Below are 17500 nucleotides of genomic sequence, written 5' to 3'. Positions count from 1 at the left end.
GAACAAATGTTCCGATAATATATATATATATATATATATATATATATATATGTATATAATATATATACATATATATATATATATATATATATATATATATATATATATATATATATATATATATATATATATATAAATATATATATATACGGTATACGTCAAACATGAAAAATGAGTGATCAAAATTTCCAGAGGAGCAAATCCAAAATCCAATTTTACGGGTTATGAGATACATTTCTATAAATAGTCATATCTCCTCTTAAGTAGTGGACGGCCTCCCTCTCTCTCTCTCTCTCTCTCTCTCTCTCTCTCTCTCTCTCTCTCTCTCTCTCTCTCTCTCTCTCTCTCTATGTATATATATATATATATATATATATATATATATATATATATATATATATATATATATATATATATATTTATATATTTATATGTATATATATATATATTTATATATATATATATATATATATATATATATATATATATATATATATATATATATATATATATATATATATCAGGGGAAACGAAATACTGAAATGTCTCCTGATTTCCCTGGGTATAGCTCATGACCGGTTGCGTCTTTATACCTAAGACATCCCCTACATATCTTAGATATAATGAGGATAACGGTCAGGTTTTACACCTAGGAAATCAGGGTTTTTCATTTTCATCACGAAATATATATATATATATATATATATATATATATATATACTATATATATATATATATATATATATATATATATATATATATATATATATATATATATATATATATAAAACTGTGTGTTGTAAATAACAGAAGCCCAAGCACACAGACATGAGATCCTATATTTTTTTCATATTTGTCGAGATAATCTTCATAATCTTTATCCTGAACCTAGCACAGATAAATTAGAATATTTATTAATCCATCATATTACCTGCCTATCGCAGAAGTCTGCTGAGAGTTACCGAATATAAATTTTCATTTGCTTTATCCGCAAAACGATCGTAAAAGCAACAGCAAAAAGAATTTCCGACGGAATCCATCTGGACCGAAGATGGAATACAGTACAGTACAGAATGTAGCCTACCATCTGACGCATGTGGACGCTCTAATCACTCACTGACCGAGAACTTCACCCTTTGTCCAAATTGCTGAATGTTCATCGTTTCATTTAACGGAACTTAAGTACTGAAAAAAAAGCAGCATCCAAAGTCCCCTAATGCTCATACAAAGATGCTAACGTAAATTAATGTGTTTGCAAACTGGCCCGAAAGATAAACACGCCAACTGACCTCACTCCGAAAACTACGAACTTTTGCTCGCGGGCATCAGCATACCATGCGTGGCATTCTTCGTCACGCAAGTGAAAAGGTACATTAACGCTAGGCCTATCAAGAGATTACCGCAAAAATAATATATGTACCCAAGGCTATATTACAGACAAACACGAGGTTATAGTTTACAAATGTCAGGTACACAGATTGTCTTCCCTTCGCTGACAGCTTCACAAACAGAACCTGATCAGTAACGTTATGCTAAAACCGTGATGCAAATCAGCAACGCCTTTGACCATCGTCACAAATGCACATTTCATCAGAAAAATACTAATACAAAACGTTGTAACACCTAAACTGAACAATAGCATCGGCAACAGTTGCAGGATATTCTTAAATATTTTTATGTATCCATGATTGTATGCCCTGAAATCTCATTTTGAAGTCTTTAACAGGGCAAGTACCTAACTCGGTTAAAATATTATGTTGACAACAGAGCCTCGCAAGGCATAAGAACCTCATATCCAAGTCCTCTGGGGAATCTGCGACAAGAACGGCAGCATTTTTCATAATCGATAAGTCAACGACATTCGAAAAGCAAGCAAACCGTTAGAGTCGTAGGCAAACAGCGGTGGCTGAATGTCCTAGACAGAACTCCCTCAGCTCACTTGTCTTTTCATGGAATGCACGATTCCATGAGCAATGCTGAGTCCAGGAGGAATATGGAAATATTTTGCTTAATTATGCAACAAATCGGGATCACAAAGAATGGCTGAACAAATATTCCACATACAAAATTAAGCTAAGGGAGAGAGAGAGAGAGAATTTTATCTTTCAAATGGTTGAAACCTAACGCGGTGAGAAATACATCGTTGTGGCCCTGCCGTGTTTAATTACGGTGGTATGCATTTTAACTGAGTAGTGATCACTTACGGCTGTTGTCTATTCTCTCTTTCTCTCTCCAACGCACCCAACTGCATTCCATGCATTATGTCACTAACAACCAGCTCAAGAATTACAACCATTCTTTCCCTTTCCTCGCCCAGCAGGGGAAATCGAATACGAATTGATCGGGTATGAGACGAGAATAGTAGTATTCACCCACGAGAGAGAGAGAGAGAGAGAGAGAGAGAGAGAGAGAGAGAGAGAGAGAGAGAGAGAGAGAGTAATATTTATCGGTACATGAATAAAGTTTTCTCCCCTACATCTCTCCTTGATCGCGGGATTGCAAACTGGAAGGGGCGTCTGACCAAGAGCTGGCGATCTTTCACCAGATGCATCCAGGACCAGTTTCAAATAAAAAACTAAAAAAATTTTTTTAAATATGCTTTTATTAAAATGCACTAAAAAATAAAGAATAATTTTTTGAGACACCAGGATTTTCTTACAATGAATCATGTCTACGAAAATAAAAGCGTGGGCCCCAAAAATGGGAGGAAATGCTACAAGAAAAGAAATGGTTTTTTTATTTCTTGTAGCATTTCCTTCCATGTTTGGTGCCCACGCTTGTATTTTTGTAGACAGGATTCATTGTCAGAAAATCCTGGTGTCTCAAAAAATTATTTTTTTTATTTTTTAGTGCATTCTAATAACAGCATGTTTAAAAAAATTTTATAGTTTTTATTGTATACATTTTAGTTTTAACAGAAATTGTAACAGATTTATGATTGTAGTTAACGAAACTCATATCCGTTTAGGGGAGGGTAAGGGAAGGGGAAGGGGAGGGGAGTAGGAAGGTGAGGGGGAAGGGAAATGGGAGGAGGGGAGGGGGGGGGGGAAGAGGGAGGAGGTGGGAAGGGGAGGGAAGGGGAAGGTGAGATGGATGGAAGATGGAAAGGTGAGGGGAGAGGGAGGGGGAGGAGAAAGGAAGAGAGGGAGAAGGGGATGGGGAAAGAGGAGGTGGGGGGAGGAAAATTGGAAGGGGGAGGGGTGAAAGAGGAAGGGGGAGGGTAAAATGGGAGGGGATGGAGAGGGAAGGGGGGGAGGGCTAGGTTAGAGATGAGGGGAGGGGAGGGGAAAATGGAGGGAGATGGAAGAGGGAAGGGGAGGGGATGGAAGAGGGAAGGGAGGAGGGGGACACAGCTAAATTAACATTTGATCACATGCTCTTGAAGGGGGAGGGGAGGAGGAAGGGGAGAGAAGAGGGAAGGGGAGCGGAGGACACAGCTAAAGTAACGCTTGATCATATGCGCCAGAAGGGGAGGGGGAAGGGGAGGGGCGGGGGAAGGGAAGGGGATGGAAGAGGAAGGGAGCGGAGGACACAGCTAAATTAACATTTGATATGCACTAGAAGGGGAGGGGAAGGGAGGGGAGGGGAAGGGGAGGGGGATCGAAGAGGGAAGGGAAGGGCACAGCTGAATTAATACTTGATCGTGTGCTTTAGAAGGGGGAGGGGGATGGGTGGGGAAGGGGATGGAAGAGGGAAGAAGGAGGGGGAAAAAGTTAAGTATACCTTAGTTTAACCAGACCACTGAGCTGATTAACAGCTCTCCTAGAGAGGGCTGGCCCGAAGGATTAGACTTATTGTGCGTGGCTAAGAATCAATTGGTTACCTAGCAACGGGACCTAAAGCTTATTGTGGAATCCGAACCACATTGTGACGAGAAATGAATTTCTATCACCAGAAATAAATTCCTCTAATTCTTCACTGGCTGGACGAAGACTCGAACGCTGGGCCAACAGCGTGCTAACCGAGAGCTCTAGCCACCCCTCCAAAGAAGAACTAGAAGGAGGGGGAGGGAAGAAGGAAAGGGAGGGGGAGGACACAACTAAATTAACACTTGATCGTGTGCTGGGGAAGGGGAAGGGGTGAGGGGATGGGAAAAGGAAGGGTGATGGGGATGGAAGAGGAGGGAAGGGGGAGGGGTTATACACAAGATAGATTCTACCAAATCAAAGAATTTGTGACAAATCCGAAGAGTTTCATACAAATCCTGAGATACTGGGAGAGGTCACTGTAAGGTCACTAGAGGTCACTGCTGACCTACTGATTATGTAAGGTTGTATTGTCACCGGAACTGAGTAACGATGCAAAATTTCAAGTTCCTCGGACGAAGGGAACAGGTCGAAAATTGAGTTACAAGATTGCACTCGAACAGACAGACAGACAGCTGCAGAAGTCAAGTTAATAAAAGCATGTAAGAAGGTGTCCGTCATTAAGTTGTTGCGCACTTTGGAAGCAACAGACCTCAGTTTGTCTAAACGAGATTATTTTCTAGTGACCAATTAAAAGAAATAGTAAAAACTAAAATAAGTTTTCACATACACAGCTGGAGGACGATTGTGACCGATTCTCAACTCAAGTACCTATAATGTCATATAACAAAGTTTTTCTTAATCTAATCAGAAATAGTCGCCTAAGCTACAAAATATACACTGTCCAAAGAAATTCTGAACATTAGTTCAAATGCCTGACGCTTCTTCAAAAATTTTGAGGCATTAGAATAAAATTTTCTCCTCAGATATATTATCCATAATGCATCATTACAATTCAGCATATTTTACCCCAAGTAATTTTCCCTTATTTTCAAGCAGATTTTAGGAAAATCTACATTGACAGTCCAAGACTTCACTGTTTGGTAGTTTCTCATGAACTATTATAATGAGAGCGTTCGTCCTCGCAGCCAAATGACCTTTCGGGTGTCTTTATTGCTTACGGAGATAAAAACGCGAGTTTCCAGCCTTTCAACAAATACGGAGTCTATTCATCTACGCACACACAAACACACACACACACATATATATATACGTATGTGTAAATATATACAGTAAACTATATATGTCTAGATAGATGATTTCATACTTGTTCAAAGGCTGGAACAATCATATATATATATATATATATATATATATATATATATATATATATATATATATATATATATATATATATATACAGTATATATATATGTATGTATGTGTATATATATATATATATATATATATATATATATATATATATATATATATATATATATACATGCATGTGTCCGATATAAATTTTTCTCTCACTTTCGCTTATTGGTTCACATCCATATAACTTATTCCTTCTGTTATTTTATTAATACCTTTATCATTTTTTCATTTTTCCACGAATCGCCACTGGAGTAGCTGTACGAAACGTTCTTACAGAGGTTGTCTAAACTGAGACTCGACAATTCTTTGCAATATCAATTGAAAGTTAAATCATTATACAAAATATATGCATATACGTATATATATATTTATTTATTTATTCATATGTATATATGTATGTTATATTACATATATATGTATTTATATATTGACTGATTGATTGCTTCCAGCCTTTGACCAAATACGAAATCTATCTACACATAGACGCACACACATACACACACACACACGCACACACACACATATATATATATGTGTGTGTGTGTACAGTATATATTTATATACATATACATATAATGATTTAACTTTCAATTGAGACTGTACAGAATCGTCGAACCTCAGTTTCAACAAACTCTGTAAGAACACTGTGTTCAAGAATATTTAGTGTCTGGTGAGATTGATTGCTTCCAGCCTTGAAAGACGCATAAACGAGAGATAAAAAAATTAATATCGAATACATGCAGAATCGTGGATGAATGTGTGTATATATACATATATTATAATATATATATATATATATATATATATATATATATATATATATATATATATATATATATATATATATATATATATATATATATATATATATATATATATATATATATATATATATATATATATATACTATGGAGAGTTACAGGAGAGAAGAGTATTCAGAGCACTAATGATCCGCCGCCACCTACCGAAAATCACCTTCATTTGAAGCAAGGCCAACATATGAATAAGAGGGGAAATTTTCTCCGACGAACAAATTCTCCAGATCCTTCGTCTAGTCAATTCTCTGACGAGAGGGAGCTGCCAAAGGTGTCTGTGATGCTTCCAATCAAATCCATCCTCGTGCCCTTCCTTGACTCGGGAAATACTGCTCTGTGGCATGGTGGCTTTGATGCAGTGGCACAAGCGTAACTACTTCCACATCCCGTTACTCATCGTTGAATGGAACATGATCTGAACTGCGAGAACAAGGCACGATCGTTCAAAACTGGAACTGCCTTTCCCTCCCTCACGCCCCTTGCCTAATTCCTTTCAAACCTTGAAGGGAATATTCAAATAGAAACTACTGGAGGTTCGTGCCATTAGACCACTCACGTCGGGATGTGACATGAGTAAGAGAGAATGAGTAAATACAGACTGCTTTAGTCCACTTGGTAAACGTGGATTTCTATTGCTTATGGTCACCTGGACAGTAGTTTCACCTGGTAACAATATCTGCACCAGAATCGAGTCGCTAAAATTGCTTACAATAATAAAAAGAAAAGAAAAGACATTAAAGTCTGTTCTGGAATGATACAGAATTTCGGTAAAGATTAAAATAAAATACTGCAATGAAGACGCTACCTCTTTCATCGTTATGATTAATCTAGCCACTGAAACTGGGAAAATAAGTTTTTCTCAATCATCAAAAATGATTCACCTCCTGGGGTTTCTGAGAGATAAGCAAGACACGTTTTTAAGATCCAGATCTTGTCTTCAATGTTTAATTATCTTTAATAACTTCGTGCCGCGATTTATTGCTTGGTAATTATTGGCTTGGTAATATAAATGCTTAAAATACACAGAAACACACACACCTGTGATTTGTAGCATCTGCGCCCTAGCAGCAGGAAGGCCCAGGTTCGAATTCTGGGCAAAAACGGGGTGGTGTGGGAGCAGTACATCATGATCTACTATTCTCCATTTCATGACCTAAGAAGCTAACTATTTTCTTAATTGCCGAAAGGATGATATCATTTGGATTTGGGGGCCACCTCTTCTACGGGAAGAAGATTAAGTGGTGGAGCACTGGATTGCACTCATGTCTATGGTTCGATTTCCTCTGGTCTGCCACCGGCCAACTGATCTAGATGTGAATAGATACCAGAAAGGCATAAGGCTTGCAACCTCATACCTCCAGATTTGCTTTACCCTTCTGTCTCCAATAGCCCCCAAAGGGAAAGAAGTGTATAGTATATATCTTCTATAATAATAAAATCCGAGAATGACCTGATCTTGTTTGTCCTCCCCCAGGTGACAGTAGGGGAGACATGACACAGACACCCACTCCCTGCAAACCGGTTTGTCTGCCCTGGCTGGGGGCGGGGAAGATAAGGGAACAGGAGGGTAGAGGAGACATCCATCCTCCTCCTGCAAACCTGTTTGTCCATCCTGGGTGGGGCCGGGGCAGGTAGGGGAGCAGGAGAGTAGGGGAGACATCCACCCCCTCCTGCAAATCTGTTTATCTGCCCCAGGTTGGGGCGGGTAGGTAGGGGAACAGCAGGGTAGGGGAGACATTCACTTTCCTCCGCAAACCTGTTTGTCCGCCCTGGGTGGGGTGGGGTGGGGTAGGTAGGGGAACAGGAGGGTAGGGGAGACATCCACCCTCCTACTGTAAACCTGTTTGTCAGCCCCAGGTGGGGGTGGGGTAGGTAGGGGATCGGGAGAGTAGGGGAGACAACACCCCCAGGTTCAAGTGTGTGTAGTGCTCATAAATAAGCTCGTGTATATATATATATATATATATATATATATATATATATATATATATATATATATATATATATATATATATATATATATATATATATATTTATTTATTTATATTTATATATATTCATGATGCTGCCTTGTAATATCTATATCATCCCATAGTTTTGATATATTTACTCTTCTATTTATCATGTATTCTGTATAAATGGTAATAATTATTGAAATGTCATATGTAGTGTAGTGTCAGATCTCAAAAGAGTTAGTGATTTAGATAACTTAACAGCGTAATTTAGAATTAATAATACATTTTTTATAGTAACGTAGTATATGAACAACATGTGTGTGTCATAGCGAAGGGTTTGTTTCACTTCAGCTGTCATTGCAAAAGATAAAAGCGCTGACAGGCGAGATAACGTTGCAGCTCTGGACTGGAAGCCAACTCAAGTTTTCATTTTGTTTTTAAAAACATGCCAGTCATAATTAGCCAGTAGAAATCTGTTTGATCATGTTAGATTTCTATAAAAGCTTTGTCCCATACAGGAAGAAGACAAAGGTTTTGCAATGTTTAAGATTGCATTGCTCTGATAATGTATGGTCTTTTGTCTTGATCAATTGCGTCATGTTTTGTCCCGATTGCATTCAAAACATTTTACTGGAAGTGATGTCATCTTCATTCTTCTAGAATTTCCTTTATATCTCATTCCCAAAATGCCTTAATGACGTCATATGTTTCATTTTTCTACTGGAATCCTCAGATTTGCTCATTTTTATTTGAGAGACCGTTAGCTGTGGTTCCCTCTCTCTCTCTCTCTCTCTCTCTATCTTTTTCTTCAAAAGAGAGTAATTATTAATGTAAAATATTTGTGGTCACTAGTATTAATTCCAGCTTTTGAGATCTGATTATAAAGAAACTGTAAAAATTTGGTTGTAACGGCACCAGACAAAAAGTGTGTTTGTGAATCTAAGCAGCTGCAGGTGTTTTTAAAAAGGTTTTCACAAGCTTGTGTAAGGTAAAGTGAAATTTACTTATTATTACCATGGTATAATAAGGTATATTAGGGAACTTTTGCCTGAGTGAAATTATTTTATTGATAAATCTTTTGTGTATTTTGTGTTCTTGTGTTTGCAATCTCGTTCTTTTCACAATTTTTTTATTTTGGTGATTTAACCTTATTTACTTAGTATTTTAAATATTTATTGATAATTTAACATTCCATACTTGATCTAATTTTCATTTATTAAGATTTTCTTTTCAAATCTTCAGTAATTCTTCATAGTTTAAATTTTGCTTGATTAACTTAATTTCTTGATAAATTAAAGTTTTGTGATTTAATTTTGTTTAGTAATTTAATTCAAGAATTATTTAAATTTTGTTGTTTTCAAGTAATAGTAAATTTTCATATTGTGAATTCTAATTATAAATTTTGAATTTAAAAGTAAATTTTTGTATTTAACATTTTTAAAAACAGTGTTTCATTTGTTGACCACCAGTGAATAGGATTAATTGTGTGTGTATAAGGCAAAGTGATAAACATGTTTTGTTCCTTTAGTTTTGCTGAAGTGAATTAAGACCAGGGAAACAACTGAGGTTGTCTGATGGAATGATGCCCTTTTATTCTAGTATATTTCTTGTTTAATTGTAGATACCTCACAATTCTTTTGATAAACTTAGTTTGATTTTTCATGCAATTAATGAGCTTTTTAAGGGGTCACTGTTACCTTTAGAGTACTCAGTCGTAATTCTTATTGCTATGAGAGTTCAGGTATCTGGCTGAAGTGAGGTATATTTTTGAAATCTGTGATTAGTTGTGTAATAACCAGGTACTTGGTATGCATCATGACAATATATATATATATATATATATATATATATATATATATATATATATATATATATATATATATATGTGTGTGTGTGTGTGTGTGCATACATATATACATGTGTGTGCATACATATATATATATATATATATATATATATATATATATATATATATATATATATATATATATATATATATATATATATACATATATGTGTGTGTGTACAAGCCACAACAACAATCGGACAAGAAAATACCAACCGCAGACTCATGATTCCAGAAGCGGTATCAATAAAATGACAGAAGCCTCCCCTAACGTCCAGAAGGCATAAAAGGTGTTGGGCGTGAAGGTCGGAACCCAGGTAGCAAGCAGGGGTTTCCGAAAACCTTGAAGACAGCTCTTGGCCTCCCAAAAAGCACAGCAGCCAAGCAGAAGCCAGCGAACCTTACTATTAGTCTTTTAATTGGGGAAAATATGTATGAAGTCACTATATCACTTTCTAACTACGTTGTTACAATAAACAACATTGTACTCAGTATGTAGAGTCATTTGAACCCTCTCCTGAGTACGACGTGTTGATCTTCATACATACTCGTATATTCTGTATATATATTACAGTATACTGTACACTCAGCAAGGAAAGTTAGGATATAGTTTTTTTAAATCTTCGGACATACATTGCACAATAATGCGACATCTGGCAACTTTAGAAAGGGGAGGAGCTTCAGTCTTATTGTGTTTGTTTTTTGCTTGACCTCCTATAATTTTCAATCATATTCTTCAGTTCTGAAATCATTGATACTTAAATGCAGTAGTAAGCTTTACAGTATTCGTTCAAGTTGTAATTTGCAGCAACAGTTCTGAGCAAAATAAACATTTTTCGACATAATCTACCAAGTAACCTTACACAAATGAATTGATGACACCACAATGAACGGAATGCTTGCATAATTGGAAATGCGATCTTCCATAATGAAATCAAGAGTTAAATTTGAGCAATGTCCAACGAAAAATGTGGGAACAATAAAGGAAAGAATGTAATGTTATAATCAGAGAGAGAGAGAAAAAGAGAGAGAGAGTTGCTGTTGTGTAAACCTAGGCCTATATGTAAAGCTACTCATTTCATTATTTTTTTCTTTTAGAGACTATATTTGTATAGTATGTTTTAGCAATGGGGAGAGAGAGAGAGAGAGAGAGAGAAACTATGGCAACGTCAAGAAACATCCAGTTACTTGTGTTTTCCCGCCGAAGTTCTCGCGCTGCTCCTCACTTCATAGGGAACGCTCTTGCGGATTTAAATAGATTTGGTCAACCTACCCTAGCTGTCACAACATTTACTGCCATTAATTCCAGCTGACTTTTATCACCGTGAAATACAAATTATCATTACCTCGTATGATGATGTAATAATAATCCTGTTCATAATGGAAAACGAGTAAATATTGCCGTTCTGATAAACAGTACTACACCGAGATATCCACACACTATCTTTTAGATCTCTATGAACGAAGTCATCTGAGAAATTCTGATTACTTTGGACATGCATGGTGTTTTTAAGTATCTGAACGTTTTTGTTTTGCAGATTTAACATATATGATATATTTTGCATGGTATTTTCATATTTTAGAGTAAATTTACCCAGATTATGTGTTTTCCGTGAGAAAAAAATTAAAATTCGATGAACGAAATCTAATGAAAACTGTATCCTCACTTTCCTTGCCGAGTGTACATGAGAGAGAGAGAGAGAGAGAGAGAGAGAGAGAGAGAGAGAGAGAGAGAGAGAGAGCAGTATAGATGTTAAAGAAAGAGGGAGGGAAAGGAAGATATTGAAGACGGGTGTAGATGTAAATCCGGGATTATTACCAATGAAACCCTCCCGCCGAAGTGTTTAACCCGTCTTTACTGTTGTGTTTTAGATTTTCGGACATGTTTCTAACAAAGCGTTTCCTTTGAGGAAAAATGGCAGAAATATTTAGACTCTGACACAATACATTCTGGGTGAGAGCACCTCTCAACCTTAATTATATATATATATATATATATATATATATATATATATATATATATATATATATATATATATATATATATATATAAGACATATAAAGTTCCATATTTTCGTGATTCAGTTACGCACACACACACACACATATATATGGTGTGTGTGAAGAGAAAAACAAATCAGATCACAATTTGCTACAGTTCTTTTACACAATGGCAACTGCTTCCAATATTTACGAAAGCATCAAAACAACAAAACAGTAAAAATACTTGGTTCCATGATTTCACACTATTCTATGCTCGTAAAAGCACCGTCTTTATCTACTTTGATTGCCTTTTGGTTGCAAAAGAGCAATTCATTGTTTTCTAATTATTACTCAGAAAAACTGACGATTTGAATAAGGCTTCAACGCTGCCTTAGGTATCTTAAAAAATATGACGCTTCGGTACCAAACAACAATATCAGCAGTTGATTTACGTTCGTCGAAACTCGGGTTAGAGAGAATGTATCAAGAATCCTGGCTGTCAGATACATGGAATGTTTTATGTTAGAGAGAGAGAGGTGACGGCCCTTCAAGTCAGATCTTTTTCTGAGACGCCATTCACATTACGTACTAGGTTTATATATTATGTCGAGGGAAATACAGTCAGGCAAACTCTGGCTGACTTAAGTGTATAAAGATATGGTTACTACAAGATAATAATCTTTGTCATAGCCCTGGGCATTAATAAAAAAAACGAACCTTATATTCAGTCATTAATTGGAAGTGTCAGATCGATCTGTGTCCAGTTCCAAAAACATCTGTTATCAGTAGTCATTGTTCTGATGCAATGTCATTATTATAATTTCTCCTCTGACAAAAAAAAAAAAAAAACTATCACTGGATGTATGCACTAGAGTAAATTTTTTGTAATAAATGATAGCGGAATAGTTACGTAATATTATAAAGTAAGTCGATATTTAATCACGTTTACTGATAACTAAGAATGACTAAATGTCACATTTACATAATATAATGCTATTAAATTTCTTTCAAACTTCATGCAAAAATTAAATCTATGGATTTTAAACACCCATGCTACAATTCCATACTTTCTCATTTCAATTCGCCTCATGTTCATTTACGATATATAGTACAGAGTATCAAAGCAAGGACCTGACTGAACCAGTTCATTTACTCAAATAATATGGGTTTATCGGCTAAGCCTTTCTCCTGTAACTGTTAGTAAATTCTTAAATGCATATTAAAAATTGCTTATCTCGTGATATGACCTGGAGAATCTTCTATTCAAGTTGTCAGATACGAATCTAGAAGATATTAATGCTAATTTTCCTTCCCTCTCATTTTCTTATGGACTAACTTTGTTTTGATATCCCATTTTCTCTATAGACTAATTTTCTTATGGACTAACTTTGTTTTGATATCCCATACTGAGAGAGAGAGAGAGAGAGAGAGAGAGAGAGAGAGAGAGAGAGAGAGAGAGAGAGAGAGAGAGAGAGAAAGTCGAGGCCCAAAGAAATAAAATCAGTATTGATTAAATCATGAATTGGCAAAGAGAGGCGTACCGGTACTTTCTCTCTCAATCGACAACTGTCTTATTAAATAATAATGTAGGTTATCCCTTCCCTACAAAATCTTTTAATTGCTGATACTATTTACTACATCTCAAGTTTCAGCGTTAGAGTAACCGATAAGATAAATTCAATGCATATCAAACTACATTTTTGAGTCTGTCCTCACTTAAGCAGGCCAGTTCAATATCACATTTCTATTTTGGGATGCTCATGCTTGATTTCATACCCTAAAATACGAAAAATCTAACGTGCATTCATTAGGTCGGCACCCCCTCAACATACTAAACAACAATACTCAGCAAGCCGTGGTCTAACTTATTGGTGGGACTTACAAAATGTATGGCAAATAAATTTCATTGTGATTTCTATGACCTTATCTCTCCGGGCACAGGTGTTTAACAATCTTCAAAAAATGTTTCATCGGAATATATTGTGACAATTACATATAAGAGAATCTTTCTAAACTGCAGGAATCTTATTTTCCTCAGTAGCATATAAATAATATATAAATTTATAATTTTGTATATGTAATATACATTGCATTTATATCCACCAAAGACAAATTATATATATACATACATATATATATATATATATATATATATATATATATATATACAAATATATATACATATATATATTCAAATATATGTATATATATATATATATTCATATATATATATATATATATATATATTACAGGTCATAATCTAAGCATACCATAACAAAACTTAAAGTACACCCCAGGCAGCCATCGGTGATTTAGAAACTGCTGATATCATACGACCACTTACCGATTTTGGAGTGACGGTTGTTCCTATGACTTGATCGTCCCCTAGACACATCGCGTCCATTTCGCCTAGTGGTAGGTGCCCTGCTATCGTTGGGTGTCCTAGGCATCCTGCTAGGACTAAACGACGTCCTCTGGGCATTGCTGTGGCTTCGCGGTAGCCTGCTTGTTGGCCTAGCTCGTATTTCATCTACTGTACTGGGTTGGCCATTATTGTTAGGAGGAAATCCTCGCCTCTTGTCTGTTCCTTCCGACGTGTTGAGACGTCTTTGGGGGCTCCTCCCGCGAAATGGAGACGATTCACGCTCTCGTACTGGTGGTGTATTCTGTCTGTAACTAAATGGGGATTCGCAAGAATCGTAAAATTCAGCTGTATGCATCGGCGAAGTAAAGAGATTATTCTTGAGTTCGATTCTCGTTACAGATTCATTTTCCCAGTCACCCCCACAAGTGTCACAAGATTCGCAAGAAGTGCAAGGCACCTGATGGTGGAGATCGACACGCCCTTCGTTAACCACCACCACTTCCAGACCCCCTATAGATCCCTTCCTAGGTCGAAGGGCTTCAGCCGAGGAGCTGCGACCCTTCTTGGCCTTATAAACCCTGGGAGGTTCGAGGGGGTAGTATCTCTCATCTTGTGAACAACAAGGATCGGCGTCGGAACAACACCTTTCATCCTGCGAACAACAGTCTTCGTCTTGTATCCCTCGTGAACCATGCAGTTTCTGATGGCCATTCTTATAAGAATCATTCTGTCTTAATTCGGGAGTTATCCGATAATCATCACTATAAGAACCACTGCGAGAGACGCGCAATTTTTCACGTGGTTCGGCTTGGCCCCCTCCTCTCCAACCCCAGCGCCCCATCACTGTCAAATCACCAAGCACTTAAAAATTATAAACAAAGGGAGTATACCAAGAGGCTCAAGACCAGTAACAACGCGAGTGTAACAACAGTAGTGTGTCCACTGAGGCAGCTGAAAGCCTTATGGAGTGTGTGTCAGTAGTCCGGCATAAGGTGTTCGTCATGCCATTGGTCTCTGCAAAGCTAATTCCCGCAAGTTGGCCCACTGTTGCTCCGCCCACAACCTTCATACATTCATTTACACGTAAATACGGCTCCGTGGTCAGGTTTAGATCCTGAGTAAACAGAAGCGACAGATCTTTACAGTCTTCCCCTACAGTACGTGCTCGGTTACTTACAATACTTGTAGTGTATTCCGTTTAATCTTGTCTTGGAAATAATATGGAAGGAAGCTGTTTCACTGCTTTTACAGTTCAGCATATAGGCCACCATCGGTGTGAAGAAGGTATGAATGCCGAATGTCAGATGCAGGTATTTCTATAAAATATTAATATTTATTCCATATTCTTTAGCGTTAACCTTTCTTCCGTTCCTAAAGTAAAAAAAAAAAAGAAGTCAAACAATAACTACAATAACCGGGTAGATATTTTTCATTCAGTTACATCCGGTATTTTGAGTTCACCGTGTAACTGCGAAATACTTCGTCATAGGCTACAGTTAACTGATATCTCTTACGTCCCCCCCAAAAAAACAAGTATGAATTAATCGACGATGTTGTAGAAACGCTTCGTAAAATATTGATACATAATAATATATGACCTTTACTCGTCAATTGCCATCCAGTAATACAGTCAACAATAATCCAGTGGTTCTTGGTGTTGTAATGTTTTCTTATATAGGCTACTATGCAGTAATGCGAAAATCAACCAAAAGACAGGCATTAAATCAAGCAGCATATCCTAAGTTCGAATTCACTCTTCTGATTAACTTTAAAATACGACATAACTTCTCCAGGTGCTTACAATTTCAGTTTCATGTTTTTCTTTTTGTCTGTTATTAAGAGACTAACTAGTATTGATAACTAAAGTTTATGCTATGCCATTTTACAGAAATTAGTTGGTTAGTCTTACGAAAATATGCATTGAGACTTTATCACGACTTATTCTAGAAAGTTTCCAAGGATATTTGGAATCGAGAGTGGAAAATGAATTCGTATTCACTCTTCAAAACATACATTAGTGATTTTATATATAATACTTTTTATTTTCTTAATTTTTGCTGTACTGTATATTTATTATACTTCTATTTTCTTTTTGTGAGTTTATATATATATATATATATATATATATATATATATATATATATATATATATATATATATATATATATATATATATATATATACAGTATATATATATATATATATATATATATATATATATATATATATATATATATATATATATATATATATATATATATATATATATATATATATATATATATATGTATATATATATATATATATATATATATATATGTCCTCAAGGAACAAGGGAAACGAAGACCTTCATTCTTACAGATTTATTGCCGACGTTTCATGACACATGTCACATTTTCAAAGCTGGCTAAAAAGCTTATAATATGCCTTGGAAATGTGACTTGTCATGAAACGTCGGCAATAAATTTTCCTTGTTCCTTGAGGATGTGTATGTTTTGGCCGTGGCTTCTTCCTCTGTGTATGTATATATATATATATATATATATATATATATATATATATATATATATATATATATATATATATATATATATATATATATATATATAAATTCCACAAAGAAAAAGAAGTATAATAAATATACAGTAAATAAAAAATTAAGAAAGAAAAATGCATTAGTATATAAAATCACTAATGCATGCCTTGAAACATGAATACGAATTCATTTTCCATTCACGATTCCAAGTATCCTTGGAAACTTTCTTGAATAAGTCGTGATGAAGTCTTAATGCATATTTTTGTAAGACTAACCTAACTAATATATATTATATTGTATATATATATAAATATATATATATATATATATATATATATATATATATATATATATATATATATATATATATATATATATATACACCTCACTGGAGACCAAAACGCTTCATTCTTCATTGGAGGGAGCAGAGGTGAGGCTGCCTATGAGGGACCAGCGCTATATATATATATATATATATATATATATATATATATATATATATATATATATATATATATATATATATATATATATATAAAATGTCATATTATCATTGTTCTTATTATCCATAAGTCCATGATGGGGGAATATATATTTCAAAAGGTCACCTAAATCATTTGCAGAAAACTTATGTGTCCAAGAGAAAACAAGTGAATGGATTGCTCTTCAAGAGTTTTTTTGCTTATAGACTATATCTCGAACTGAGTTCTAGTGTGCTTAGGTTAGATTTCCATCTGACCAATGTCAGAATAAGTAAGGTCCAAAACCTACATTGATATCTTAGTAGGGGTTATCTTTTTCAGTTCTTAAGTAATGCGTAGGATCATTCTGCACTGATTAGTGTGAGAACATATCAGAATCGAGTCAGCTTTAT

The 17500-nt window shown here is 35.4% G+C and overlaps 1 protein-coding gene across 1 annotated transcript in view; it reads right to left on the bottom strand.

Moving 5' to 3' along the window:
- The window catches only part of LOC136833487 (uncharacterized), a 269844-nt gene extending 254323 nt beyond the window's left edge, over nt 1-15521 (bottom strand). Inside the window, exon 1 of the mRNA XM_067095701.1 lies at nt 14070-15521. Within this exon, the coding sequence (XP_066951802.1) occupies nt 14070-14931 (862 nt within the window). The 5' untranslated portion in view covers nt 14932-15521. The remainder of the gene's footprint in view (nt 1-14069) is intronic.
- Between the last annotated feature and the right edge of the window lie 1979 nt (nt 15522-17500).

This window comes from Macrobrachium rosenbergii, chromosome 51 (genome assembly GCF_040412425.1).
Source record: "Macrobrachium rosenbergii isolate ZJJX-2024 chromosome 51, ASM4041242v1, whole genome shotgun sequence".
In the NCBI taxonomy this organism is placed as follows: Eukaryota; Metazoa; Arthropoda; class Malacostraca; order Decapoda; family Palaemonidae; genus Macrobrachium; species Macrobrachium rosenbergii.
The sequence above is the reverse complement of the archived record's forward strand: the minus strand, read 5'-3'. Positions and strand labels throughout refer to the sequence as shown.